The sequence below is a fragment of the Curcuma longa genome, chromosome 11 (genome assembly GCF_044706935.1).
Source record: "Curcuma longa cultivar G26 ecotype Majalengka, Jawa Barat chromosome 11, ITB_CL_G26_1.1, whole genome shotgun sequence".
Taxonomy (NCBI): Eukaryota; Viridiplantae; Streptophyta; class Magnoliopsida; order Zingiberales; family Zingiberaceae; genus Curcuma; species Curcuma longa.
Window position 1 is genome coordinate 20,869,897 of NC_133871.1, and position 27,285 is coordinate 20,897,181.

At 39.2% G+C, this 27,285-nt stretch overlaps 6 protein-coding genes across 6 annotated transcripts; 3 read left to right on the forward strand and 3 right to left on the reverse strand.

Annotated features, from left to right (window-relative positions):
* Positions 1 to 1,516: 1,516 nt before the first annotated feature.
* Positions 1,517 to 2,880, reverse strand: LOC141838600 (aquaporin PIP2-7). Its single transcript, XM_074726117.1, has 4 exons — positions 2,543 to 2,880; positions 2,165 to 2,460; positions 1,921 to 2,061; positions 1,517 to 1,835 (listed from the first exon to the last, which is right to left on the reverse strand). Exons 1-4 carry the CDS (start codon positions 2,832 to 2,834, stop codon positions 1,716 to 1,718), a joined length of 849 nt encoding a protein of 282 aa, XP_074582218.1. The 5' UTR covers positions 2,835 to 2,880; the 3' UTR covers positions 1,517 to 1,715.
* A 1,811-nt stretch (positions 2,881 to 4,691) lies between these two features.
* On the reverse strand, positions 4,692 to 7,529 carry LOC141839048 (protein kinase STUNTED-like). Its single transcript, XM_074726697.1, has 11 exons — positions 7,207 to 7,529; positions 7,046 to 7,128; positions 6,864 to 6,982; positions 6,660 to 6,784; positions 6,285 to 6,572; positions 5,949 to 6,197; positions 5,673 to 5,833; positions 5,514 to 5,595; positions 5,302 to 5,453; positions 5,078 to 5,227; positions 4,692 to 5,018 (listed from the first exon to the last, which is right to left on the reverse strand). The coding sequence occupies exons 1-11, from the start codon at positions 7,361 to 7,363 to the stop codon at positions 4,752 to 4,754; spliced, it is 1,833 nt and encodes a 610-aa protein (XP_074582798.1). The 5' UTR covers positions 7,364 to 7,529; the 3' UTR covers positions 4,692 to 4,751.
* Positions 7,530 to 8,670: 1,141 nt separating this feature from the next.
* On the forward strand, positions 8,671 to 15,428 carry LOC141839046 (cell cycle checkpoint protein RAD17-like). Its single transcript, XM_074726695.1, has 7 exons — positions 8,671 to 8,980; positions 10,377 to 10,440; positions 11,628 to 11,713; positions 12,783 to 12,830; positions 14,153 to 14,206; positions 14,698 to 14,800; positions 14,979 to 15,428. The coding sequence occupies exons 1-7, from the start codon at positions 8,789 to 8,791 to the stop codon at positions 15,302 to 15,304; spliced, it is 873 nt and encodes a 290-aa protein (XP_074582796.1). The 5' UTR covers positions 8,671 to 8,788; the 3' UTR covers positions 15,305 to 15,428.
* Positions 15,429 to 15,674: 246 nt separating this feature from the next.
* Positions 15,675 to 20,326, forward strand: LOC141839047 (cell cycle checkpoint protein RAD17-like). The gene is made up of 5 exons (XM_074726696.1): positions 15,675 to 15,755; positions 17,317 to 17,442; positions 18,520 to 18,730; positions 18,811 to 18,871; positions 19,695 to 20,326. The coding sequence occupies exons 2-5, from the start codon at positions 17,361 to 17,363 to the stop codon at positions 19,923 to 19,925; spliced, it is 585 nt and encodes a 194-aa protein (XP_074582797.1). The 5' UTR covers positions 15,675 to 15,755; positions 17,317 to 17,360; the 3' UTR covers positions 19,926 to 20,326.
* Positions 20,327 to 21,557: 1,231 nt separating this feature from the next.
* LOC141841407 (trans-resveratrol di-O-methyltransferase-like) lies at positions 21,558 to 22,788 on the forward strand. The gene is made up of 2 exons (XM_074729578.1): positions 21,558 to 22,375; positions 22,450 to 22,788. The coding sequence occupies exons 1-2, from the start codon at positions 21,572 to 21,574 to the stop codon at positions 22,756 to 22,758; spliced, it is 1,113 nt and encodes a 370-aa protein (XP_074585679.1). The 5' UTR covers positions 21,558 to 21,571; the 3' UTR covers positions 22,759 to 22,788.
* A 664-nt stretch (positions 22,789 to 23,452) lies between these two features.
* LOC141839089 (thaumatin-like protein 1) lies at positions 23,453 to 25,115 on the reverse strand. The gene is made up of 3 exons (XM_074726752.1): positions 24,916 to 25,115; positions 24,153 to 24,837; positions 23,453 to 23,914 (listed from the first exon to the last, which is right to left on the reverse strand). Exons 1-3 carry the CDS (start codon positions 24,974 to 24,976, stop codon positions 23,653 to 23,655), a joined length of 1,008 nt encoding a protein of 335 aa, XP_074582853.1. The 5' UTR covers positions 24,977 to 25,115; the 3' UTR covers positions 23,453 to 23,652.
* Positions 25,116 to 27,285: the final 2,170 nt, after the last annotated feature.

Consider the following 27,285-nt stretch of genomic DNA (forward strand, 5'->3'; position numbering starts at 1 on the left):
CTCAATATAATTCTTTTTGGTCTTTATAGAACCGTACGTATCAGTTCATATGTTCATGAAGCATTCTTTTTGCAATGAATGAAGCATTCCAAGGGGAGACCTAGCTAGCTAGCTATTTCATTCTAAGCTATATATATTCTGCATGCCTCTATTAAACACAAAAGTAGTGTTTATCAAATTGTCAATTTAAAACCAAAAGAGAGATCAATGAGTGGACTTAGCAGACCAGGATGGGAGTGGGCTAGCTAGACAGAATGAATAACGTGGATCGAGTTAGCTGTTTAACTAACCAAGCAGAGGCAGTGTGGTGAACGTAACGTAGCAAAAATCTATATATCTCAAGGCAAGAGTTGGTTATCTAAAAAAATATATATTTTCTATATAACACTCTAGCTTGGTTGTTGATATATCTTAACTAAAACATTGCAGACGTACGACATCGTAAGAAAACTAGTAAAGGCAAGGCCACAGAAGATCACTGGAACAATAATTTTCATCCAAAAATTGATCCCATTTGTTGCTTAAATTTGCTTGAAACCGGCCTCAAACGTCTACTGGATTGTTGTTGTTTTTGTTCTCTTGAATTCTCTCATCCGAAAGCTAGCTAGTCTGATCTCTCTTCGAATGAATATACATGGTGTACGTAGTCCGATCGAGTCAACACTTATCATTTAAATGTAGCCAGCCTTTCCAGTACGCCCAAGAATACCACGTCTGTAGGGATAACTGAGGCTGTACGTACGTAGAACAACAAATGAACGGATCGGATCGGAAGATTATATTCAGAAGAAATTAAACTCATCAAGAAGAATTAATGCCGCTGATGGAGCAGACAACAAGAACAATGCGGAACAAGTCACACAGTACGTAGTCATTCAGCATGCCTGTGAATCCAGGCTCGCACAAGGAGCCAAAGAAGAGCTTCCAAAATGCTGACCACAAAAGCAAAGCTAACTTCCATCCTGGAAACAATGATACCGATTCGTAACTCTCACGAGTATCTTCGTTTTTAGATCATGAAAAATTGTCTTACAAATCAATTTACTTAAGATGATCATTAATTAATGAAGCTTGAATAGGACAAGCATCCACGGAGGAGGTGGAGCAATGGCGTTGTGACCTCGGTTCGCATGCTTCCAGGGCGAAGGCCCCACCGGCCATGGCATATCTTCTGCGACGCTGAACGCTTTTTCTCATTTCCTTACTTTACCCTCCTCGTAAAGATCAAAGCTGCATCACGCCCTCGTCTTCGTCGCTTCTGTCAGAGCACAGACCGGGGGGCCATGGCGCCAAAGCGACGCCCAGCTACCCTCGACCGCATTAAATTAAACAGTCTCCGCTTTATGATTGATGCTTCCGACAAAAGCATGCAATGGTGAAACGTAAAAGTCGGGAAAAAATGATTAAAAAAAGTAATGTGTTTTTAAAACGCAAAGTGGAGGAGAATGTTAGTGGCCATGGACCATGGCCATCGATTCTGCTCCCGATTAAACAAGAAAGAGATAACCATCCATGATGAGCTCCAAGTTGAGTTAAACAAAAGTGCCAAACGTTACAGATTTACACAGGACAAGGAAGCAGATGAAGAAGAAGAAGAAGATCAGGGATAGGAAACAGAGACAGAATGAAATAAGGGAACGGAGACAGGTCCTCTCCCTCATACACACGAGTTATGAAAGCAAACAAGAAGAAAGACCAAGGCTAGCTTTCGAGACTTAGTTGGTGGGGTTGCTCCGGAAGGATCCCAGGGCCTTGATGGCGGCTGCCCGGAGGATGTACTGGTGGTACGCCGCCGCCGCCAGGGCTCCGACCAGCGGACCCACCCAGAAGATCCACTGCAGGCACACAAAAAAGTAGAATATGAAGTGAACTTGTTTGAGTTTATCACACACTTGATCAGTACTTGGCTGGTGGACTCACCTGATCATCCCAGGCTTTGTCCTGGTTATAAATGACGGCGGGGCCGAGGCTCCGGGCGGGGTTGATGCCGGTTCCCGTGATGGGGATGGTGGCGAGGTGCACCATGAAGACAGCGAAGCCGATGGGGAGCGGCGCCAGTACCTGCGATCAAGCAAAATCGAATTTTTTTTTCCCCTTTGAGATGAGACGAAAACGATGGAACTTTGTTGATGTGGAGCTGAAAAAGGATGGGATTTTGACGTACGGGGACGTGGGAGTCGCGGGCGTTGCGCTTGGGGTCGGTGGCGGAGAAGACTGTGTAGACGAGGATGAAGGTACCGATGATCTCGGCGCCGAGGGCCGTGCCTCTAGAGTAGCCGGAGTTAACCTGGTTCGCCCCGCCGCCCAGCGAGTTGTAGGGGTGCTTCATGATCCCCTTTACGATGCCCACCCCGACGATGGCGCCCAAGCACTGTGCCACTATGTACAGCACCGCCCGTACCAGAGACACCTTCCGCGCCAGGAATAGCCCGAACGTCACGGCCGGATTGATGTGCCCGCCTGAGAAAAACACAACCTTCTAATCAGTGCGCACAAGGTATTTGGTTTAGTGCCCGATAGAGTAGAGAAGCTGGCTGAGAACCTGAGATGCCTGCGGTGCAGTAAACGAGAATGAAGATCATGCCACCGAAGGCCCAGGCGATGCCGAGCACGCCAACACCGTCGCACTGGTTGACGGCGTTCTGCTCCTTGTGGCCGATGACGGTAGCGATGGTGACGTAGAGGAAGAGCAGCGTAGCCACGAACTCGGCTATGAGCGCGCGGTAGAAGGACCAGAGGCGCAGCTCGCCCAGGTCCAGCAGCGGCGCCGGCGGCGGGTCCGAGTAGTCCTTCGCCGGCGGTTGCTCGGCCTCCACGCTAACCTCCTTCGACATGATTCGCCCTCTGCTTCAGCTGCTGCTCTGCGTTCTTGAAACCGGAAAGCGCAGCGGCGATGGTCTCTTTATGGAGACCAGGTGGGCAACAATGATTGGCACAGCCACACTGTCTATAAAAATTAAAAATAACTGTTTATTTATTTATTAATTTGATATTAATATAAAGAACCTAATAAGTAGGATTTTCAATTTTTTGGATAAATTTAATAATTATATTTTTTTATGATAGTGTAGTATTTCCACAAATACCTTCGTGGCACCTTGGATCGAGTCTTCACGTGAAGTGTTCCCCGCCTTCAATTGTATCAACAAACACTGTTGGATTATGTGAACGGTTTAAGTGGGTCCCGCTGACAGCCGAACCACGTGTGCTGCTCCCTGCCTTCGCCACTTTGCTCCACTGGCTCTATCTTTACAACCCAAACAGGTTCAACTTCAAACTTGACTCAAACGTCCAGTTTCAGCAACCAAAACTAAGTCTGCCTCGTTGATGTCGATCATGAACACAGCTCAACAGTGCTGTCGCTGCATCATGTTTGATAATCTCTTGAGTTAATCACGGTGCATGATGGGCTTTCTGGAGAGCACTGCTTGTAGTGCATGCATTATTTAACATGAGTCGCTATCATCATCCTCACTGATGCAATTGTGGTTGTACCCATCAAATAATACAAAAATTAACCCTATCTTGCTCCTGTCAGATCATCAGTTGTTCTCTTCGAGGTTACAGGACTCTGCGGCTCTTCCACTCTCATCCTCTTCTTTTCTGCAGTTGATTACTCTTTTTCTCGCGCCGAAGAAAGGTCTCACTCAAACAATTGTTGGGGTGACAAATATATCTCTGCAAGATTTGAGAATCTTTTGTGTAGGTTTCTGCCGGAGCTTGCTTGGAAGATCAGAAAGCAATAATAAACTTTGTTTAACTGAAGCTCTTTTCCTCTGGCAGCTTCTTCTCTCAGTCTGCGAGGAGAATATGCTCACTGCAATTCTGCATGGTTGATTTGTTATCTGATTAAATTTAAACAGCTGAGCAGGAGGGACCTCAATCATTGGAAGCCAGAAATATACCTCAGGCTTGGTTGGCATGGCATTTAGGCCCTAGAAAAACATTTATTCTCATTTAATCATTCTGTGAATTTAATGGATTCATAATTAAGAAAAGTCTCGGATTCAGTTTTAAAATATATCTGAACAAAAAGAATAAGCTTGGTGTTTTTGTGTTGAAGGCAAAACATAAATTTTGTTTACCTTTGGGCTAAGGTATAAGTCTCTTTCAGGAATGATTTATGCTTATTATTGTGTCAGATGATAATTTTGTCATGCAGCTAAAAACCAGATTAATTTATCTTTTTTTGTTCTTCTTCTAAGTTTTATATTCGTATCAATCTACTGAACATGTTGTACATATTTCTCTTTCATGATGCCATATGTAGCTTGTGGACTTAGTTTTTTTTTTTTTTAATCCAGTGTTCCATCAGTATTAGTTGTTTGGAAAGAAAGACAACTGGAATTGGCATTCTTTAAGGGAGGAGTTTACTTAACTTATGAGGACAGCTTAAATAATTAGTCTATCAGTTTATCGATATAAAAAAATACCAAGTTGTAGATAAGAACAAAGGCTGAGAATAATAGCAATCTAGTTGTCATGTTCTTTAAAAAATATCAAAAAACTTATAGTTTACCAGAACCTTTGAGGGTATTGCCCTGTTGCTTCTGTTTATATTTTGAAGCAAGTGGATCATGATTCAATCATTGCAATACGTTTGCTGTTTGTTTGATGAGCAGGTATGAGTGTTTTTTTTTTTTGTGTGTGTGATTTTGACTTCAGAAAATGGGATTTTACTTTGTGTAGGCAAAAAGTAATGCTGACGACAATCGCCGATTACATTAAAAGAAGACACCGGATTGTTAGAGCTACTCGAAGCTTGAAGAACGACCCCATCGCTCTCTTACGTAGTCGTCCAAAGAAGCAAGGTTGCTCTGCCCAAAGCTGGTGAAGGATGATGCGTCATCCTCCACATCGAGCAGCGCAAGGCTTAAATGTGATCCTAAACTCGAAGTTGAACACGGATATGCTTCGTCGTCCTGGCAATCTGACGTCCTGGTTGATTTTGAGGTGGCCTCACTGTGGCAGTTCATCCATGACTCCATGCTCTCCTCAGCTTGCAGAAGACTCAGTATCTGCAGAAACATGCATCATGAAGATAATGAAAGATGCATCAGAAATTGAAATGGCATACCTCCCTCATTCGAGGTCGCAGACGAACCCTCCTTGTGATGCAGAGTGATGCAGTCATCATCATTCGTTTCATTTCAGCTTCGTCGTACTTGTCATTGAGGTTGGGATCGAGCAGTGCTGCAAATTCCTGTTTCTCTAGTAGTGGTGTTGCCTAGAGAAACAAAAGCAGCTCAGTCTCGCTGCTAACTCAATCTCAGAAAACCAGAGAGGCTTCTTTGTTCTTACCCACATTACCAAACTTCCATGACCTTTGGAGATTTCCTCATCAATTGGCTTTCTCCCGGTTAAGAGTTCAAGTAGAACAACACCAAATGCAAAGACATCCACTTTGTCGCTGATCTTCCCGTGCATGAAATACTCTGGAGCCAGGTATCTGCTAGGAATGAGATGTATGAATCATAGGAATGATATGCATGGTTTACATGAACAAGAAACTTACCCGAAAGTTCCCACCACATCATCTTGTGTCAGATAGGTCAAGCTTGTAGGTGCCCACATTGCCAACCCAAAATCAGATAGCTGTTGCATGCGTTAGATTTGTTATAAACTCATTACGAGCTGTGACTGCTCATCAGAAGTTTGTGAAGTAACCTCACCTGAGGCTCAAACTCGTCGGTGAGAAGAATGTTAGAAGACTTGACATCTCTGTGGATTACTGGTTTCGAACAGTCATTGTGGAGGTAGCTAAGAGCCTCGGCAATTCCAATTGCAACCCTAAATCTCAGGTTCCAGTTCAGTGCACACTTGCCATTTTTACCTGCTTTTACAGATGCATATTAAAGAAAGCATCCATAGATCACCATTCAGACTAGATGATTTTCTTTCCTTCTTTACTCAGTTAGGTCGATATATATAGATAAATAATGTCTCACCGTGGAGGTTTTCTTCTAAACTTCCCTTCTGCAAATACTTGTAAACTGAAACTAGAGTACCGTCCTCAATGCAGATACCAAGCAGTGGAACAATGAGCTTGTGTTCCAGCTTAGTGATGATGTCAACCTCCAAAAGGAATTGCCTTGATGTCTCTTCTGAAAGCTTGGACAATTTAATGGCTACTTGCTGGCCATCTGAAAGGTACCCTCTATAAACTTGGCTGCTCCCTCCTTTCCCAATTAAATTCTCTATTTACATAACAGAAATATAGCAATTGTAGGGATTAGTGTGCATAATTGGCCATGTTAATGAAAGCTCGCGTTTGAAATTAGAACCTGAACAGAACTGACTAGTTGAACTATGAAGCTCATCATATTGAAACCATCTGCAGTCGGAACCATTTCTGATGAGGATGTCGTTCAACTCCTGGATTAGATTTAGATGCTGTTGATCCACTGACAAAGATCTGTTTGGCAAGTTCATCACCCATCGAACCACCGACATCTTCCTCGCGTCATCTTCCACGTGCTTTGTTGCTCCTCTCTTAAGCAAGGGCCAACCAAGCTTTGGCTCTGCCAGCTTCTGCACTAGGTTGCAATCCGGGCTTGGTTTCAGTGCCACTTCTGGTTCCAGCAAAAGGAATAAGTTTAAGAACAAGCAAAGGGGAAAATAAATGCACTTTAGTGGTTTCCTAATAACCGGGAATTTACCTAGAGATGAATTGGCATTAGTAGTAGCCACCTTTTTAAAGATCACTTTTCCATTCTGAACTGCAATTACAGCAGTGGTTGGAGGGAGCTTCTTGGCACAGTACTTAGCTAGTGAAGCTGAGCCTCTGAAGAATTTCGAATTTCTATTAGATTAGCACTAGAACAGGAACTCGAATGCTCTGAGAATTGAGATATCTCACATACCCTAGTGAGATTTGCTTGTTTGCTCCTACTATTACTTTTTTGGCATCATAGACCTTGGCCTCCTTCACCAAAGTCTCTCTGATCGACTTCCCCCTCGACACCCTGCCCACTAGAACAATCTAAAAGCCACAAATTAATAGAAGCGAAGCCAAAAAAGAGACCTTGAAGCTAAATTGGCTCACTTGCTTAAGATTACATAAGCTCTCGCATGTTTCCAGGTAGTCTTCTAACACTTTGATGAGAGAAAAGGTATTGTTCTTGAGGTCTGAAACAAGAGAATGATAATTGAACAACAAAAGTCACGCGTTGCAGTAAAATTTCAGTTCATGTTGGTTTTTAGTACCTGAATAATGGCAGATATGAACTGCTACGACTCGATCACCTTGCTCGCCCACTGTGTTGAGCGTCCACTCGAGCAACTCCTTGCCTTTGGCATTCATTTCAATCCCTACCAATATGCTCCTTCCTTTGAACTTGTCTTCCGAGAATGCCTCCTCCATTGGCACAAAGTCTCTGATCCAGATTTCTGATGCTCAGAAGTCTCGATCTGATCAATAATGCTTGGCCAAGGAGAAAAGTGAGCAAGGAGCAGAACAAATAGAAGTCATAAAACGGTCTGACATAAAAGGGTATGAGGTAAGGGAGAGCACTTGGGACATGCTTGGGTTTTTATTAGTTCGGTGAGAATTTGATTTTACAGAGTTTGCAAAGGGAAAGGAAACCAAATCAGACCATCAATCTATCTTCCTAAACGTGCTTTACCTAAAGCTTGTTGATTAGTCACAGTCCTGCAAGCTTTTAATTAGTTTAGAAGGGATTTGCTACCTGAGACATCAATTTAGCAACAACCCAACCCAACTCCAGAAATCAGTAAGGGAAAACAACCAGGGGGGGGGGGGGGGGGGGGGGGGGGTTCACAGATATGACATAATTAAGAATCTAGTTCAGCCGCACCTTTCTAATACCAGAAAGAAAAGAACAGCAGAGAAAAATCAGAAGAGGAAGGATGAACTTAGATGGAAGATTGCAGAAGGAATTGTGGAATGGCCTAACAATTTTCTTGTTTGGGGATTATATTTTCTCAATGATCAAGTGAGTGAATTAGAAGCTGAAATATAGAGGATAAATATATATATATATATATATATTTTCCACATGTGGTACTTTAATAGAGAAAAGTGATAATTGGATCAAACGTCGGTGGGCATTGGCCATTTTGTTTGGATATAAAATAAAAAACGTTGAATTCATTTTTTTTCTAGAAAAGGTTTATTTGCACTAAAAAAATACATTTATATATAAAGGTTGCATGCGCTGTGTGGGTTTTGAGAGCAGAGCACCAGTGTCTGGTCTGGTCAGACATGCAGCCATGTCCAGCCACTTGTCCAGCACTGTGTGCTCGTCGTGCGTCCGTCGCGCTTCGTGCGCAATCGAGCGTGACCTCTGTCACTTGGTTCATGTTGTTAATTGATTGCTCTTCTAAATTAAAACGGACCGAAATCGAAATCTTTCGATACAGTACTCAATAATTAGTCCTGTAGAAAAGCGTTTAGTTCCAGATTTTTACACCATAAAAAAAATTAACGATAAGAGAGAGCTCCAAATTTAATTACGAGTGTTTGTCTTCGCTACAAGCCAATAAGTTGAGTGTCGGTGCACTCTGTTCGCGCTAGATTGTCTTTTCAATCTTTATTTAAATAAAATAATTTAACGATGGGAAAAAAAATTTCCATTTCCATTTTCATTTTGTTTCTTTATTTTACTGATTTGAAGGCGAAAAAAGTAAAAAAAAAAAATTCCTCTCCGCGAATCATCGCCAAAACCATTCCGATTTGCAAACCCTCTTCTACAGTGTCACGTCCGATCGCTTCCGATGCCAAGTCCTCGAGGATCACTCGCAAGCATGGGCGCCGCTTAGGTTCTCGATGCGGAAGCGGACTCCCGTCGTGGTGATTTCCTCGGAGGAGGAGAACGAAGATGAATTTCGAGGTTGCGCCACATCTCTCGGCGGCGGTTCTTCTGGACCCAAGTCAAGGTCGGTGTCTACTGCGAGGAAGAGGCCCCGAGGACAGGGCTCAAGGAAGGGTGCCGCATCAGCACCTCGGGAGGTGCATCCGGTACACTACTCGGATCATTCTGCTTCTTCAACCATTGTTGTTATTATAGTTTATTCGTTTCTCACTTTTCAGCTTAAGTATCTTTTGACTGTTTCTTGTTTCCTTCTGTGTTAGTTCGTCGTCAAAATATGTTTTTTTTGGTTCTTTGTATTTTGGAGCACTTCTGGATCATGGCAACCAAGTTCGTCGAACGTTTCATGCGTCAAATCTTAAAAATTGCAATGTGGATGACTCTGAATCTATGTCCTCTCAAGCTTGCGTGATGATATATAGCAATGGGGAGTTTAGGGTATGTGGTTTTGGTAGTGATTCAGGCCTTGTGATGTCACTAATGGGGAACTTCTATTTAGTCAGGAGAACAATATGAAGATTTCCCAAACTGATTTTTCAAGGGCCTTAGATGTCATCTTGTATGCGTATTCTAAACTTGCTACTAAAATCAGAGATAGATGCCCAATCATGATAAAAAGGGTTAAAAGTATGAAACACAAGAATGGTGTCGATGATGCCTAAATTTTCACCTCTCACAAAAAGAGCGTCTGTATATGCAATAAATGTAGCTATCGTTTTTTAATGATATGAAACATCAATTTGATGACTGATCTAGCTTATCTTTCTTAGGTGACACCAAGATAACTGATTAAGGTACTGAACAGAAAAATCACTCCTGCAAAGTTATCCTTATCCAATTCGTCATGTGATTCTCTTCATCATTCCAAATTGGGCTAGTGACTGACATTAATAAGTTATTAGCGATTGAGAATGTATATCCATATATCATGACCTCCCTATTTATACTCCACTACTTCCCTTGGAATTAGCAAACAGGATTCCATTTGCCTAGGAAATAGTAGATGCAGTATAGTGCTCTGGCATTGGTAGATTAAAATAGCTGTATACTATCTATCATTGTGAATATTAGAATTGTATAGGTATTTACATGTCATGCGTGAATGTATGCATCAAATATTTGTCTGTGTCTGATATCTCTTGGATCCTGAAGGATGATGGTTCACTAAGTTACCAACAAAGAGGAGAATGGGTTAACAGAGAAAGAACTGCCTTCCTGGTGCTGATTGTCATTTAAATCTATATGTGCTTGACCAAATAGTTGCTTTGTTGGATTCAGAGGAGGTGGATAGTTACTGAGTTATAAAAGAAGAGAGAGGATGATCAAAAGAAAAAACACACAAAAAAAGAAACAACTACTTGGAAGATACTATACAGAGAGAATAGGTTCTGTTATCTCAGTGCTGATTAGAGCCCCTGTATTGATCAACAAATGCTTTATTAGTGCCAGGATATTCTTTTTTTCATGCAACTTTGTATATTCAACTATTTTTTTTTCTTCTCAAGCTTGTCACTGTAAGCTCTTACATCTATTGCTCTTCTTAAGGTTGCATTTGATAGTCTTTCTGAAGAATTTTCTGAGCATCTTCACAATTTCAGTATAACACCAGGTATAATCTGATCACATAATGTTGAAATTGCAAAAGTTTTTACGTTGTAGTGTAATCTTTCACAATAATTGGAAAATATATACTCTTGAGTTGAAGTGTTTTTAGTTTAATAATGATTCTTTACGTATTGGAGACAACTGAATCTGACATCCTGTGAGATAGATTATTGGTTCATAAATAGATGAACTATTTCAGCAGTTTGTTGGTTATACTGTTTGTAACAATGAAAATACATTTTCTAGATAAATTAGTAACAAAACAAATACTTGTAACAAATCGTTCATCATTCTGAAAGATAAATTAGGCTTATAGATCTCATTAGTAATGCTTACCTGGTGATCACTAGCAGGTGGGTGTAATAACATTTTAGATCAAGAGCCTTTAGGTACAATTATTTCTTTTTCATTTCCCTTTGGGTTATGTCTCAGCACTTGAGTTGATCATGCACACTGTAGGCTCCATCTTGCATTTTGTTCGCATAAATTGGATGTTTGATGTCTGAAGAGTGGACTAGTCACTTTCTAAGTTGGTTGCTGATACTTGTATGATTGTACAAACTTGCCATTCCTGATTGGTGACAGTTTGTAGATTCTGTTCTCAAATGCTGAAACATTCAAATATTGATTTATTAGGATAGAGATTAGGTCGCAAATGTAATATAGTTCATATCAGTATTAGTATAATTTATTGCTTTCATATTCTATCTAGGTAGGAAAATGTGAGTGGTGGTCTGAGTGGGTTGGTTTTGGTTGCTTCATCTGGTTGCAGTTTGGTTGGTACAATTTTCTGATTGGATTGAGTTGGCTTATGTAAAGGCACAAGCAAAATCCAACTTATTCAGTTAGTTTATGTAAATGCTGCAGAATCATCCTGCTTATGACTGCATTTAATTGCTTCTGAGTTTGATTGTGTGATCTGATTGCATCAAGTATATTACACCTAGACCTTAACTTTTCTATAATAATATGAACCCGATGCTTTTCCTTGTCATTCATCATAATGACTGATGTATATAGCTTTTGGTTTTGCTTGTTCTTATTTCATTGTTCATATAAAGCTCATGACAAAATGACACATTAATACTTGAATTGTTAGCTTATTGTTCCTCCATAACTTACCTAATTTTATGCCTATGTAATGCAGCAGCACTTTTAGTTATTTTTACCTCAAAAGTTCAACTGAAACAGGGGTTACACATACAGAGAAGAAAGAACTTTGGAATGAGAAGCACAAGCCACATTCCTTGGCAGAGCTTGCTGTCCATAAAAAAAAGGTTCTTTCTTAAAAGGCACCTTGTATGTACTTCCATTGCTGAATTCTAGTTTCTTTTAGGTTGTTTAATTCTAAGTTTCTAGCTATTAATGTCACATGTATGAAGCTTGCACTTCAATGTTGACAAACACAACTGGGATTTTGCTAATAAAGAATAACAAGATTGTAAAGTGAAAGATTCTTTTTGGATCTTGCTAGCTAATAATTCACCTATGTGTATTTTGTGTTGATCTATAATTATTGTAACTCGTGAGTTATGACTGTGCTTGGATGCAAAACTTGGCATGCTCCCTTAGAATCTCCATTACATTAATATTCGATCAAATGGAGAAACACAAACAGCAAAGAAAATGGAAACATGTGATAGTACACTAATGGTCAATATGCTATCCTTGTGTTTGTAACAAGTGATAGGAAGTGGGGAAGAAATAAATGCCCAAAAGGAAAGAAAGTGGGAATAAGAGATATGATAGTCATTCCTTCATGATATTCCATTGCAGCAAAAAGAACAAATGGTTTTTTGCCCATTTTTTCCTTGGGGGAAACAAAGATGGATATTTTTTATAATTTTGTAAAATAGTTTTCCAAAAAAATTAAAAAGTTAAAAACAACATCCTAAAAGAATCACAATGAGTTTTTTTCCCCGCCTATTTTATTGTCTATAAATACAGCCAACATTTTTTGATTGTACTGTTTTCCCACCCAATCAGGTGAAAGTGCTTGCTTGAGACTGAGATGAATCTCTCCAGCATTCTCTTCCACCCACTCTCTCTCACAGGAAACAGGGAGAAATGTGGACTCTATTTCATCATTCCCTGATCCCATTTGTACCTCTCTTCCATCCACCATAGAAAACTAAGGCTTAAAGATGGACAATAATTATGTTGAACTTATACCCACCACTAACATTATTCTTTTTGCGTTTGATTTAGTTTCAACTTGCATTGGTTTAATTTTGTCTCATAGAGGATTTTTTTTTAATTTTTAAATGAGAACACACCGTAGTTCTTCAGTTCATCTTTCTCCAGGTTTAGCAGATTCGATTTTCTTATTTCACTTTTAGTTCTCAGGTTGAAGAAGTCAAAAGATGGTTGGGAGAGAGGATGACGAGAACAAAGGTGATTACTAGTCTCACCATAGAATGATTCTGCTTGTAATCTTGTAGTAGCATGACTTGAACTTGCTATCACATTCTGAGGAGATTGTTTCTATTTTATAAAATCACTTGATCCACTCTTATTGTGTGCCAATTTAATTCTCAATGTTTTGAAATAACTTGAAAAAATCCTTTATAATTATGTTGAAATGGAAACCATACTTTTGTAGTTATATTTCACTTCTAAAAGCATGTAACCACAACTAAACCATCATATAATCCATAATGAATTCTACATAAACCATTAAAACTGATAACAAAAGACTTAGTACACAACAATCTAGCAGAAGCAAAACATAGCAAATGACAAATAGGGCATTAGTCAAGTCCACTTATTGCAAGTCAGATATGTAAAAGTCATGATAATTGCAAGCAAAAGTAGAACATCAGCAAAAATAACATATTTACATCTTGAGACTCAAATACAAATTATATGAATGATAAAATTGATGAGATATGAAATCAACAGAAGAAATCCTAAGAAAATGCTTCATATGACTAAGGGATTCTCTATGAAAAATTAGGTCCAATCTTGTGCATCTGTAACACATGCTTGTGCATCCCTTGTTGGATCCAAATGCTCATGACTTACCGCCTACACTTGCATGCTGCATGAGGAAGGAGACAAGGGAGAAGGTGAAGAAGATGCTGACGAGAGAGAGAGGGGCTTAGTGATCTTCAGGATCTCTCCCCCTGCCCCTTATAAAATGTGAGAACCTAATTGATTTTCCTTGAATTGGTTCTGGCAAAAAAATCTAATTATACCAAATTTAATTTAACACCTAAAATGGATTGAACCAAACAATGTCTCATTTGGAGCAAAACATCCAAGTATCTAATGAAAGGTTTGACTCAAAGTCAACCAAGATTAAACCTGATTTAACCTGATCAATGTAAGTTTTGTGAAAATAAATCTCTTCTTAGTCAAATTAAATCCTATCCTTAATCAAGTAGTTATCATTAACCATGCAAAGAGCATTAATTTGTTGTCATGATGGTCTAATTCACATCATTGCCTCCTAATCTGATCTTCTACAATTTATAACCTCCCTTCTTGCAGAATAATAGAATAACTGTATGCGTTCACGAGATAAGTTGAAACTAGTATTACCTTGTAGCAGTTTCTAAATATTTGGATGTCAATGTGGGTATATTGGGTCTAGTGCAGTGCAGCAGCACGTTTCTTTTCAAAGCATTCTTGTTAATTCAACTCTGTATCTTTTTGTTTTGTTTAAATGGCAGCATATTGACATCCTGCAATGTGCTTGTTTTCCTTGAATACAGGATGGAAGAAACAACTGTCTTCTTATCACTGGTCAATCTGGAGTTGGAAAATCTGTATGTTACTTTCCTTTAAACTTTCTGAATATTACTGCTGTTGCTTCCTTCTGCTTTGTATGATTATATTGCTATCACTACACTTTCTGTTTTTTGATACACTGTAGTTGGAAAATACTTTTTGCTGGCATAGGTTCTGCACAACTTCTGTGAAAGTCAGGGAGAGGCAAACTTGAGACCAGAATTGCTTTTTTGTTAAAGTTGCAGTTAATGTTTATACAGTCAAACTGATTAAAGGCGTTAGTATAAGTCTCTACAAAAATTTTGTCATGAATTAGATATTTGCAACATTTCAAAAATCTTAGCTGTCATGTATACGCAAAACAGTACTGATGCATGTAATCTTATTCATAAATGCTTCTATTTGTTACTTGAGATACCTGGAAATATGCTAATCCATCCCCTGGTTTTGTGCTGGTGTTAAAGATTGCTAAAGCATAGAACTGCAATTTTTTTCATTTTCTCACATGATGAGTTCATTACCTCTTCAGACAGCTATTCATGTAATTGCATCACTACTTGGAGCTGAGTTGTGTGAATGGACGACTCCCACACCTACACTTTGGGGAGAAAATATCCATAATTCTAATTCAGGTATTTTCATTTTATATGATGTTCACACCATGTTATCTGCTTTACTAACAATAGTACAACTGCACAATCATTTCATGTAAATAAACCTTTCTGTGATTTTCTTTGTTAGACCAACTGTTAACTACAAATGATTTTGTGGTGCAACTTGTAATATTTTTAGACTTGCATGTTTTGACAGGACTACAGTATGTCTCAAAGTTGGATGAATTTGAAAGTTTTGTTGAAAGGATAAGAAAATATTCATTGCTTCATCCAGCCTGTTTTGAAGAAATAAGAAAGCCCCTTATTCTCTTGATCGATGACATCCCAGTAACAAATGGGAGAGTTGCTTTTGCCAGATTAAGGAAGTGTTTAGAAACCCTTACACATTCAGCACTGGTCCCTACAGTCATTTTGATTACTCAGTATCACAAAATTGACTCTTGTTACAGTGCAGCAGGGAATTGGGAGGAACTTGAATCGTTTATTGTGCAAGCTGGGGCTTTCAAGGAAATTTTTTCGTAAAAATATTTTAAAAATTTTGGAAGATTATGTTGGCAATAATTTTCATGGGTAATATTTATATTGCAGGTGGCATTCAATCCTATAACTGAAAATTCCATCAAGAAAAGGCTTACTAGAATTTGCCAAGAAGAGAAGTGTAACGTTCCTTCAGAATTGCTAGATCAGATTGCCAGATTCAGTGGAGGTGACATCAGACATGCCATAATATCTTTACAGTATTCTTGTCTAAAAAAAGTGGAATCTTTGCCCATTCAGGCTTCAACTTTCAATGGCAGTTCCTGCAAATTAAATTGCACTAATCCTGTTTTATTGTCAATTTCACATTCTGGATATGGACAAATTAATTCTCAAATATCACTGCCATGGGGGAGAGATGAAAAAATTTCTCTGTTTCATGCATTGGGGAAATTCCTTCACAACAAGAGAGAAGAAACAGATGCTCTTACACTTGGTAAGTGATTCGGGATTATATTCATAAATAGTTGCTGCATTTTCCTACATTTACTTGAATGGATATCCACAACAAAATTTGTTACCCTCCCCTAATTAGATATTTCTCTACTTCCACCGTTGTTTCCCTCCCCTAAGGAAGCTGTTCCCACAGAGTTTGCATGAGCACTACTACCACCAATTTTTTGGGTTTGTTTAGTTTGAGGATTTCAATTCTCCCCTGTTGAGGTCATTTAGATCTTCATCTCTGTCGTGGTGAGGAGATCATTTTAGATAATTTTCCTCATTCAAGGACACATTGGCAAAGGAGATTTGCAATCATGGTAGAGGTGGTGCTAACGTTGCTTGTGGGAGGCACTGTTAGGGTCAACATGAGAATTTGCTTCTTTGGGAAGATAGTGTCAGCATGCAAAGGTGGTGGACAATTCTTCACCTAGTTCAAGCGAGCTACATGGACAATGGTGTCTTTCTGTTTATAGGTTTATGAAAAATTATTATTCTGTGATTGTGGATGAGTGGTGTAGGAGTAAGAAGGGAAGGGAAAGAGTTGGGCAGGAATTCAGTGAGCAAATTTGTAAGAGTTAATAGGTGGGTCAAATTACTTCGCCTAGATGCACATAACCTTAAGAACTACTAATCTGAAAGATGTGCATAATAATATACACCATACCTCTATTGGGTAACACTGAACTCTCTAAGATCAAATCCAGGAAACATGACATTCATTCTTGGAATAGGAGATGAGTTGATGAATTAGCACAAGAAATGCTATGCAGAAAGTATATGGGCACAAGTATAACCATGCACATTGAAGGAGTGCTTCCCTGCGGCGCTTAAACTACTGGTGATGCTGGGACACCACGTCAGGCGTCGCCTTGTGCTTCTTGAATTTAATCCGGTTGCCAATGAAAAACTTCTGTGGCGTCAGGCTAGTCGCTTCCAGGATTAGTTGGGTTGCAAGAGTTGGATACTTGAATTATCAAACAATAAAAATAAAATTGGAGTGCTTCCACATTAGCATCAGCAATGTAATCTATTTATTAACATGAGTCCAACAACTGATAACATAATTAGTGCAAACTGCAAAGACAAATTTAACCACAAAGTAACTATCTGCTTCAGTATGTGCACTGCAATACAAATCGCAATGCAACCAACTTATTTAAGTTATGATCAACAGAACAGGTATGAATTTTCACCATCTGACAATTCACATGCTTGGCTGTTATGTCCACAGTGCTCTTTTACAATCATGGCATTAAGATAAATCATGAGCACAGTGGACCAATTAATAATAGGATTTTCTCCAACACTCTATGGGAGTGGTAGCCAATAAGCTGCTTGTCAGAGGTATGCCTGGATGAAGCTGAATGCATGCAGATATGTCTTAATGCTAGGACTCCAGTATTCTTGTTAGAATAGCCTTGCTTATCCTTAAGTTTAAATTAACCAGAGCCACTATATGGCACTTCCAACAATGTCTCAGTTGAAATGGAAAAAATCTGTTATTTTCTATCCTTTATTACACTTAAGTAAGCTCACATTTTGATTGGCTGCTGTAGCACCAGAACCATTTGTTCTGAAAGAGAGATATTCAAGGAAGCCAATGAAAATGGATGCTCCTGAGAAAGTTATTTCACAGGCACATGGAGAAGCACAGACCATTACTGATTTTCTACATGAAAATGGTAGTTGTTTATCTATTGCTTTTTCCCATCTGTAGAATTACTTTGTGATTGATTACCATGTTTGGCTGATTTTCTATTTGTCCAAATTTTCATGTCATTTCTGATAATTGGCATATTTTTTAAGGACAGTTAAGTCGATAGATAGAAAGTTCCTGTTTTCCTTCCTGTTTTAGCATAATCTCTCTTCTAAAGTGCATCTCTCTATTTTCCACTTCAGCCTTTTGTATTTCTTATCTTCTCTCTCCATTGCTGTAAACTGCATGAACATACATTTTCTTCTCTTTTATTTTTTACTATGAAATCCTTCATTACATTTTTATGATTAAGTTAGTAAGACATTAAGATCCATATAGAATGAAATTGGGCAAAGACTACCAGGTGGCCTAAAGATGTTCAAAGAGTTGTTTATCTTTGTTTTTTCCTAAAAGGTTGCCACTTGTACACCTTTGAGTCATGAGAATGTTTAATTTTTCCCATTTTTAATGATTCTATTAGTATGGTAGAGCTTAAAATAACTCCACTCACATATTATTTTTGACTCTAGTTACTATTGAAACTGGCCTTATTGACTAGAAAACTCAGATTGCTCTGATCCGGAGAAAAGAGGCTATAGAAACTAAACTATTTTCCATTCAAAACAATGGTATATATCTTCAGATATAAATAGTCTTTTGTTGGATAATCACAGTCCAGTTCATATGTATTGGCAAGTAGCCGCACTACCAATGAAGTCAAACCGTGAACTTGCTTGAGTTGAATTCTAGATTTATAGGTAGTGAACTTAGTGGATAAGGGGCACACATATGCATGCAAAATAACACACACACACACGTTATTTTTGATAGAAAATCTCTTATATTTTCTATTCACTAGAGTATATTTAGTTAAACTTGCATTACAAAGTGATGAAACTACCAATTAACAGTTATCTGTCTTTACCAGGTTAGGTCCTTGCCCGTTTGGAACTGACTGATTGCTAATAACTATTTCAGATTACAATTGCCAACTTATTTTTGTTGTTCTTTAGATTGTGAAATATCCTCAGGAATTTAGTACAATTAGTTTACTCACCTGCAGTGCTTGATTTTTTAAGTGATGAGGCAATTGAAAATGCATCGCTTATCACATCTTATTTAAGTGATGCTGACAACATTCTTGCTAGTATGACACACCAAAGATTGCATCGAATAACTGATACATATGATCCGGACAGTATTAGACAACAGATTGTTGCCTCAGTTGCTGTACGTGGTGTATTATTCGGAAACTCCCGTCCTTCACCTTCAAGGTTCATTATTTTAATATTTTTTTTACTATTAGCAAAGTCAAAAAAATGAGCATATTACATTTTTGACTATTATATAGCAGGTGGCATGCCATCCGTGCCCCAAAACTTTGGCAGCTTGAACCATCGTTAGGACACAATAAGGTAATTTAGTTATCATGTCAATTAATTTCTTTAGCTGTAGAATACTTTTGATGTTAATATGTTTTTCCAAAAAAAAAAGACTAGAAGCCTAGAGAGTTCCACCAACACTATTTATAGATTATCCAAAGCTTTCTTTGATGGATATATGAATCGTTGTCGAGTGTTTAAGGTAACATGTAATGGTATCTCTTTTACTTGTACTGGCTGTAACGCTTTGCAAGCAGTGGGTGAGCCAAAAATTGGTTGTGTGCTTTTGTGTTTTTTCCAGATGGATTCTAGCACAACATTTTTCTTTTTCTAAACAAAGGGAAGGTTCTTTGTTTTAACTTGTCTATTGTGAGAGATGCACTGACTCAGGTAGGATCTACGAGCCTTAAGAGTTACAAGGTAGAACTCCTATACAGTTTGCAAGAATACTTTTGATTCCATTTTTCTGAGTCATTAGTGCAGGCATATTTTGGAATCATGATTTGGATCTATGTTTTGCTGAGAGAGAATAGTTTGGAGCTCTAGGAAGTTAATTTGATCAAGGTGATACTGACTTTATTGCATTGTCCAGAGTTTTCGTGCCACCACTCTGATACTGTCTATAGTTTTCTTAAAAGAAAGGTCAAGCCATTATGTCCAGAAAGGATTAATGTCGTGTGATTTACTGAATATCCTACGACATCTGTCACACAATAAAATTTAACATCGAATGCTAAAGTTATATTAGACAGGAGACTTTTTTTCATTAGCAAACTGTCTGATCTACTTGCCTTTAACACAAAAACATCTTCATGTTGGTGTAGTATGACCGACTATTCTTTTCATCATTATGCAGGTTCGGATGTTGCTTGAAAGATTTGAAGCCTACAGTAATTTCAGTTGTTGCAGCAGTGCTTCCATAGCCACTGAATTCAGACCAACAAATAAATGGCTCTGTTCAAAGACATCTTTGTGCGTCAATATGCATGACGATCCTTCTGAAATTGAAGATGACAGTGGTGGTTCAGATAAATCAGAGGTTAACAAAGTAGAGGAAAGTGAAGAGGATGAGATAGAAGAATGTTAACTAATTGTGGAGGTTTTGGATTAGAAGCCTCATGGCTTAAATGATTGGTTTTCTTATTTTATAATGCCTTACAACTCATGGCATATCAGATTTTGTCAACTGGAAGAACTTCTCGTGGACTACTCTTTTGCTGCCATAGTTCCATGTCTTTGCATGCCTTGCGCAGTGAAACTGGAGGAATTCTTGGAGGAGACAGTAGATTCTTTCGAAAGATTAGAGAAAAGTACTGGATTAAACTGAAGACCCTTAGCAGAAATTTCAGTTTTGTTCTTCCCTCTCCAAATGTGTTTTCAGTCAATAGGTATATGTAGATTTCACTGGAGGCTACTCTTTGCCATCATTTTACTACTCTTGAAATGATATTTTATTGTCTGCTATTTTGGATTAATTAACACCGTTCAATATTTTGGCAGATAACAAAAATCCAATCCACTTCCTGGTTGACTTCTCTTATTATAAAAATATTTATGTGCATACGCAAGTTGATAATTGCTTATAATCTCTTAATTAAACATTTTTTTGATCAGTTTGTTTTTGGCGATGTAAATGTAATTTTATAAACATATCACTGGATGTGAGCTCACATAAAAGATATTTTATAAAATAAAATAAATAAAATATTTCAAAGTTGATGAAAACCACATAAAAGTTAAGAAGGGATCATATATGCTTAATAATATGATACCAAAATTATTGAGACACTTTTTTAAAATATAATTGAAGTGCAAAATAAAATATTTTCCATAATTAATGCATGTCTTTCTCGCACCGCAGGGCCATCGATCCATTCATACGATGAAGACCCTTCACCAGAAGTTAGTTGAAATTGTTATAAATAATAAAGAAACTAATTAGTTTAGGTACGAAACAAGATAAAATAAAATAAGTTTAATATTCAAATATTTCATCTAATAATTTGTTACTAATTTTTTTCTCGAAAAAAATAGAAATATAAACACTATTTAACTTAGAGAAATTATTGAAATAAATTCAATTTTCACATTAGATTATAAATGAGTTCTACTAGTTTAAATGCATAGATTGTCCTATTATTCAGAGATATATTACTCAATCAATTCTTTTGAAAAACATAATTCATGGTGTCTTTTTCTCTCGTTCAAGCTCCTCTCCCGAGTATTCTTCTAGTTAAGATCACGACAAACTATTGGCAAGCCAGACTCTCTGATGGCCTGCAAAGAAATTGAGGTCAGGATTAATTAGTTTTATTGGTGTGATCACTTCCACGTTCAAGTCGATAAAGAAAGATTCACAAAAACATAAGAAAAAAATAAAGAAAATAATATAGGAAGAAGAGTTGGCTCATATAACCGGCATCCTCACGTGAACAATTTGAACCGCATCTGCAAGGATACTCTCATGGATAGTGGACGTTCACTACTCTCCTCTAAAAGATAATTGGGGGACAATCATTGAGGTAGACTATCATAATTAAGAAACAGGAGAGCAGAGTAAGAGAGTGGAGCAAATATACAACTTTTTCAATTTGAATTTGCATATTTTTCGATCTGTGTGCTGTGAAATAGCTTTAAAATAAATATAATTTAAAAGGGTTTATAAAAAAGGCCGGAGCCGACAGATATTGCTGCAGGAGCTGTTGTGGTGGTGGTGGTGGTGGTGTTGTGAGGATGAGTAGTAGTAGTAGCTCGTCGCCGGATGCTGAGCTGTGGCGAGCCCACACCCGTGTCTGGAACGTTTTGTTCAGCTACGCTAAATCCATGGCGCTCAAGTGCGCCGTCGAACTAGGCGTCGCAGACGTCCTCCACGCCCACGGCGGTGGCCACCCTATGGCCCTCTCTGTTCTCGCCGCCCAGCTCTCTGTTCCACCCTCCAGAACTGCGGCCCTCGGCCGTGTCATGCGCCTCCTCGTGCACTCCGGCTTCTTCACCAGAACCACCGCATCCGCCGAGGAAGAGGAAGCGTACGCCCTCACTCCCATCTCCACCGCTCTGCTCGTGAAGGAGAAACCGGAGTGCTTAAACAAGCTAGTGCACTTAGAGCTCCACCCGATTCTATCATCTCCCATGCACTATCTCAGCCAGTGGCTCACCGACGCGACCGCCGCCGCTGCGCCCACGTCGTTCGAGAAGTTTCACGGCGAGTCGATATTCGGGCTCGCCGCCAAAAACGCAGAAATAAACCGCTTGTTCAACGAGGGGATGGCCGCGGACGCCGGGGCCGTGGCCAAAGTACTCGTCGGGGACCGCGGTCGCCACTTCTTTCACGGTCTCCGTTCTCTGGTGGACGTCGGAGGAGGGATCGGCGACTTTACCGTGGCGATCTCCAAAGCCTTCCCGCAGATGAAGTGCGTCGTGTTCGACCTCCCGCACGTGGTGGCTGCGTCAGAATTGGGAACCAAGGTGACGACGGTGGAGGCCGTCGCCGGCGACATGTTCGAATCTATCCCCCCTGCTCAGGCCGTGCTTCTCAAGGTCGTTTTTTCCACTTAAACTCCTTTATATGTTTAACTTTTTTCTTTTCTCAAAATTATAATTGATCAATGCAGTGGATTTTGCATGATTGGAACGATGAAGATTGCGTGAGGATATTGCGAAACTGTAAAAAGGCAATTCCTCCACGAGATCAAGGAGGGAAGGCGCTGATTATCGATATCGTGATGAAATCGGAGGACGGAAGTAGTGAAGAAGAGATGGAGACGCAGTTGCTTTTCGATGTGCATATGCTTGGGGTGGAGGAAGGGAAGCAAAGGACTGAATCGGAGTGGGCAAGCATTTTCATGGCGGCTGGCTTCACCGACTACAATATAACGCCTATTTTTGGCATACGCTCTGTCATCCAAGCCTTCTATATTTAATTAGTTAAATATGTCCGCATAATATAATATAGGAAGTAAAAATAATCTTTTGATAATGAGCCTAAGTGTTTGCTAGCTGGATCAATTTGCTATGTTGATTGGATTGGACAAAAGTAGATGAGCTCAGCCTCAGGTACAATGAGTTAAGGGAGGGAGGGAGGGAGGGGCATGTTAAATTTTAAAGTAAAATGGGCTTTTAAGATAATGGGCATGGGCACTGCGTTAAAATGTCATTGCAAGAAGTGTCCTTTTACCGGAAGCCACTTTAATTTGCAGCTTCAGCCGTCAGCACTGCTCTCATTCTGCATAGCATATAATTGAGCGCAACCAACAAGATGTCTCTATCCCCCGGTACAAGCGAGGGCCCACTGGATGATGTTGGCATCTGTATACGATACTATATATAATAAGATTGATTGTCTACGCTGCATTGATCCTACTAGTGCGACTTTGACTATGACATGGCACCAAACCACAAACAACCATTACTTTCCTAATTCTTTCTTTATCCAACAAGACAAAACTATCTATACATCATCTATCACAACAAAATTTCATATGTAATCCATCGGTTCGTTCATCCTCACCTTCATATATGCAGAAAAGTGTATATATATATATATTACCAACTTTACCATGTCAACCACTATCACCAAGTTTATGATACCGATCATGGCTGAAATATACATATAGAGACAGAGAAGGCGCCCGCTACTGTTTTCTTCCATTATTCTTCGAAAAGGATCAGGATCTGATGCTTATTAAGATCAAATTAGGCTGGTGTAAAATCATACATGTACGCTAACTAATTAAGCAATTATAGTTCGGCTCCGGTGCAAAGCTTGACCGAGCCTTCCTTAGCTTTTACATAGAATTAATAGAACGCTCTGATGGCTATTGCATCAGAATTGGAGCCGTGCACGCAATTGTGGCCACAATTAATGAGTACATTGAGAATGAGAGTCTGCTCGCCGAGAGAGTCGCGTCGCCGGTGGCTAAAGTCGCAAGCCAAGCGTCGTCGTCGTCGCCCAGCATCATGCCATCTGCCGGTCTACCTGATGTTGACGTCGAACTACTTCCACCGCTAGTTGATGTTGACGACGACGACGACGAAGAAGAAGAAGGATATGAAGAAGAATTTCTTGATGATTTCAAGCTGTGGCGTGGACCAGTAAAAGATCAGTGATTGATTGAGAATCTTGGCGGCTGCAGAAAAGTGACGAAGATATTTTTCTGCGGAAAACTATGTGATTTTTTTCACTATGAAATTTTCCGATCAGGAATGGGACGGAAGATATGGTTACGGAGATTCTTCGAATGAAAGAAATTAATTAAAAAAATCCAATTTTGAAACAGGGATGTTGAGCGATTTGGGGAGAAAATTAGTTAGGTACCTCGAAACTGGGTCAGGGCAGAAGGTGATGATGTAATCTGCGCCGCCGGAGCAAGTGAAGGTGCTGGTGGGGTCGTCGAAGGCGTAGCTGTACGACTTGGGGCACGCCGACTTGAAGATCTGCGAGTAGGCGGTCGCCCGGCAGGTGGCCGGGCTGGCGAAGGCGCCGCTGCAGCAGTACTCCGGCTTGCCGAAGGCGTCGCAGGCGCTCCGGCACACCCGGCCCTGCCCCGGCACCCGCAGCTCCGCCGGGCAGCGCTGGCCCACGTCGACCGCGCATCCAGCGGAGGGGCACCCCCGGCCGCCGCCGGCCTCCACGAACACCGGCACGTTGTATCCGTCCACCAGGCTGACATCGTAGAAGTCCCGGTCCTGCCCCGCCGCCGCTGCTAGGGTGAACTCCGCGAGCGTCGCGGGCGGGGCGGCCCCAGCGCCGTCGCACTCCACGCGGCCAGAGCCGCAGTCGCCGGTGGCGCAGCTCCACCCTCCGCCGGCGGCGGATGCAGAGCAGCCAGTGCGGACCCAGAAGCGGCCGGACCAACCGCCGGGGGCCTGGACGGCGCGAGAGGCGGAGGCGGCCAGCTCGAATCCAGTGGGCTGCAACGGGGGGCTGCCGGCGTTGGAGAGAATCCCAGGCCACACTGTCTCGCCGCACTTGTTCATAAATGTGAACGTCGTGCCGTCCCCTGCGCCACCAACCAACCACACTCTCTTTCAGTAATCTAGCAAACAAAACTTGCTACCAAAAACAACATTTCTATTACCTCCATGGAAGAAGAAACAAAAGAGAAGAAGAAGAAGAAGAAGAAGAGCGAAACGAAGCATAATTACGGTGAATAAAAAAAAACAAATCGGAAACAAGAACTCGTGAAATTCTGTCGTCGGCGGTAATGGCGAGAGAGAGGAAGCGAGGAAAGGGAGAGAGCAGTATGCGAGTGAGAGATGAGTATGGGAGAAGGAGAGAATGCAGATAAGCAGCAGCGCCCCCACAATTATCAGCTCCACAGAGAAGAGAAGAAGAGAAAAGAAAAGAAAATAAAAGAGGGAGAAGGATTGAAAAAGACTGATTTTCTATCAAGGAAATCGCTTTTTTTATCGACTGAAAAAGGCAACAAGGTCAAAAGAGCATCAGTGAATTGTCTGATCACGCTGCCTAACTGTGGAATCAGTGGGCCTGATTGAAGCCCACTAAGAGGATGTGAAGTTTAATTTGATTCATTTAAGGGAGCAGAGTGCCTAATTCCTAAGCAATACAGCTTCCTCTATTGCTAAATTCTTAAGCAAACTTGAGAGACCTAATTCTCCTATTATATTCTGGTCGAATTAGGTACTTTGAGAAGTTGGGTAGTTTGATCGAATTAGGTGGAATATTTAAGTTGTTGATTGATCTAATCAATTGGTTTGACTAGACTAATCGGTTCGAGTGAGTTAGGGCAGGCGAACTTGGAGGTCCGTAAGCAAGTATAAAACAATCCCAATCATATGATTTGAATAGTGTCAACATAGGCCAAGCCGTTAAGCCTAGGCAAGCCAATTGTGTTAAGTGGTTTAGTCTTAAGTAAATTGATTCTAGACCTTCAATTAGGACTAAAGTTCCGAATCTGATAACCAAGTGAGCTTTGATCGAATAGTCCATCAATGTAGGTGATTTAGACAAGTCAAGTGGATTAATAGCGATTAATTTGATCATATTTTGTTAATAGTTTCATAAGTGGGATGTAGGTTTGGACAAGTGGAGTGGTTAAACGGTCTAATTAATAGTGGTAGTTTTATTATATTTTATTAATCAATTTTATTGATCTCCATATCATTAAATATTAACAAAAGTCAATAAAAGAAATATTAAAATAATTATATATATTTAAAAATATATTTGATGATTAATTTTTCTTTAAAAAATTGAAGTCATATAACGTACAAAAACCATATCCGATTAGATAAGGTGGTCTCCATGTTATATAATATAAAATTAATAATTTTAAAATAAGTTATTTTCATAAATTAGTAATTTTTTATCAACCCATTTATATATTCAATTATGTCATGTTATTTTTTTATTATATTTATGTTAGGTCAAATTTTGTTATTAGATCTTATTTAATTAATGTTGTCATTTTAAAGTAAAGTATAGATGAGCCAAGTGATCCAAATGATCTAGACAAGCTATGCAACCCAAGGAATGATCCAAGTGAGTTGAGCTGCTCAAGCTAGTTAGTTAGGTCAAGCTAGTCGGTTCTATTAGTTTGGTTAATCTAAGAAGATCGATCAAAATGAGATAACTAGGTGATTCAATCTAGTTTAGCAAATTGGCTTGCCCGAGCTAGTTCGAACAAACCTAGTAGTTGAATCTTATCAATTATCAATTTAATAAGGCAAATCAAACAAGTCGAATAAATTAAATATCAATTAGATTTAAAGAGATAGATGGTCCTATGAGCTAGTCACCTCGGTGAGCTAAGCTCGTGGATTAGGAAAAATGAATAAAATATTTATTAATAAAAAATAAATGACATTTGTTACAAATGATTGGAAAAAAATCTTATATTTTTTAAAAATAAATTATTTTTTCAGAAGCCTCATTCATCCCGCCACACTAATTAACTATAAAAATTTTGAAAATATTTTACAAGAAACAAATTAAACAAAAGTGTTTGGACAAGCTTATTTTATAGACTCAACATTTTAATTTCTTTTTTAAAATAAATAAATTATTCTCATAATTATATCATTGCCATTTTATTGCGCCTCCCTATCTTTTTCATAAGTATTATTAAAATGTCTTTAACTTAACTTCCCACTTTTAAAATAAATTCGGAAGTAATTAATTAGGCGAGCGAGTATATGAGTGATAATGTTAACAAAAATATAAAGTTAATTGAGATATTTTGACAATATCTATAAAAGAATAGTACCATGTCCTTGCCACTTTTTGGCTTTCAAATTAGGAACGATAATTTTTTCAAATCCGATTGAATTTTATATCCCATTAGGAGAATATATATAAAAAATATTAATCCGATTAAATAATTAAATATGAAAATTTTTGAATTTAGATATTAAATGAATCTGATAAAATCTTATCTGATCTAAATATTTTATTAAATAAGTGATGTTGTTCTTTAAAATTTAATATT

Excerpts from the sequence above, each read along its gene's own strand:
- LOC141839046 (XM_074726695.1), top strand. The coding sequence starts at position 8,789 with ATGCGGAAGCGGACTCCCGTCGTGGTGATTTCCTCGGAGGAGGAGAAC. Across the intron at positions 12,831-14,152 it reads AGAGGATGACGAGAACAAAG|GATGGAAGAAACAACTGTCT; the intron begins GTGATTACTAGT and ends CCTTGAATACAG. Across the intron at positions 14,801-14,978 it reads TATCCATAATTCTAATTCAG|GACTACAGTATGTCTCAAAG; the intron begins GTATTTTCATTT and ends ATGTTTTGACAG.
- LOC141839089 (XM_074726752.1), bottom strand. The coding sequence starts at position 24,976 with ATGCTTCGTTTCGCTCTTCTTCTTCTTCTTCTTCTTCTCTTTTGTTTC. Across the intron at positions 24,838-24,915 it reads TTGTTTCTTCTTCCATGGAG|GGGACGGCACGACGTTCACA; the intron begins GTAATAGAAATG and ends TTGGTGGCGCAG. Across the intron at positions 23,915-24,152 it reads TGCCCTGACCCAGTTTCGAG|CTTGAAATCATCAAGAAATT; the intron begins GTACCTAACTAA and ends TCCACGCCACAG.
- LOC141839048 (XM_074726697.1), bottom strand. The coding sequence starts at position 7,363 with ATGGAGGAGGCATTCTCGGAAGACAAGTTCAAAGGAAGGAGCATATTG. Across the intron at positions 5,228-5,301 it reads ATGGAAGTTTGGTAATGTGG|GCAACACCACTACTAGAGAA; the intron begins GTAAGAACAAAG and ends TTGTTTCTCTAG. Across the intron at positions 5,019-5,077 it reads TGCGACCTCGAATGAGGGAG|ATACTGAGTCTTCTGCAAGC; the intron begins GTATGCCATTTC and ends ATGTTTCTGCAG.
- LOC141838600 (XM_074726117.1), bottom strand. The coding sequence starts at position 2,834 with ATGTCGAAGGAGGTTAGCGTGGAGGCCGAGCAACCGCCGGCGAAGGAC. Across the intron at positions 2,461-2,542 it reads CTGCACCGCAGGCATCTCAG|GCGGGCACATCAATCCGGCC; the intron begins GTTCTCAGCCAG and ends TGTTTTTCTCAG. Across the intron at positions 2,062-2,164 it reads CCCGCGACTCCCACGTCCCC|GTACTGGCGCCGCTCCCCAT; the intron begins GTACGTCAAAAT and ends GCTTGATCGCAG.
- LOC141839047 (XM_074726696.1), top strand. The coding sequence starts at position 17,361 with ATGAAAATGGATGCTCCTGAGAAAGTTATTTCACAGGCACATGGAGAA. Across the intron at positions 17,443-18,519 it reads TGATTTTCTACATGAAAATG|TGCTTGATTTTTTAAGTGAT; the intron begins GTAGTTGTTTAT and ends ACTCACCTGCAG. Across the intron at positions 18,872-19,694 it reads CATCGTTAGGACACAATAAG|GTTCGGATGTTGCTTGAAAG; the intron begins GTAATTTAGTTA and ends ATCATTATGCAG.
- LOC141841407 (XM_074729578.1), top strand. The coding sequence starts at position 21,572 with ATGAGTAGTAGTAGTAGCTCGTCGCCGGATGCTGAGCTGTGGCGAGCC. Across the intron at positions 22,376-22,449 it reads CTCAGGCCGTGCTTCTCAAG|TGGATTTTGCATGATTGGAA; the intron begins GTCGTTTTTTCC and ends TGATCAATGCAG.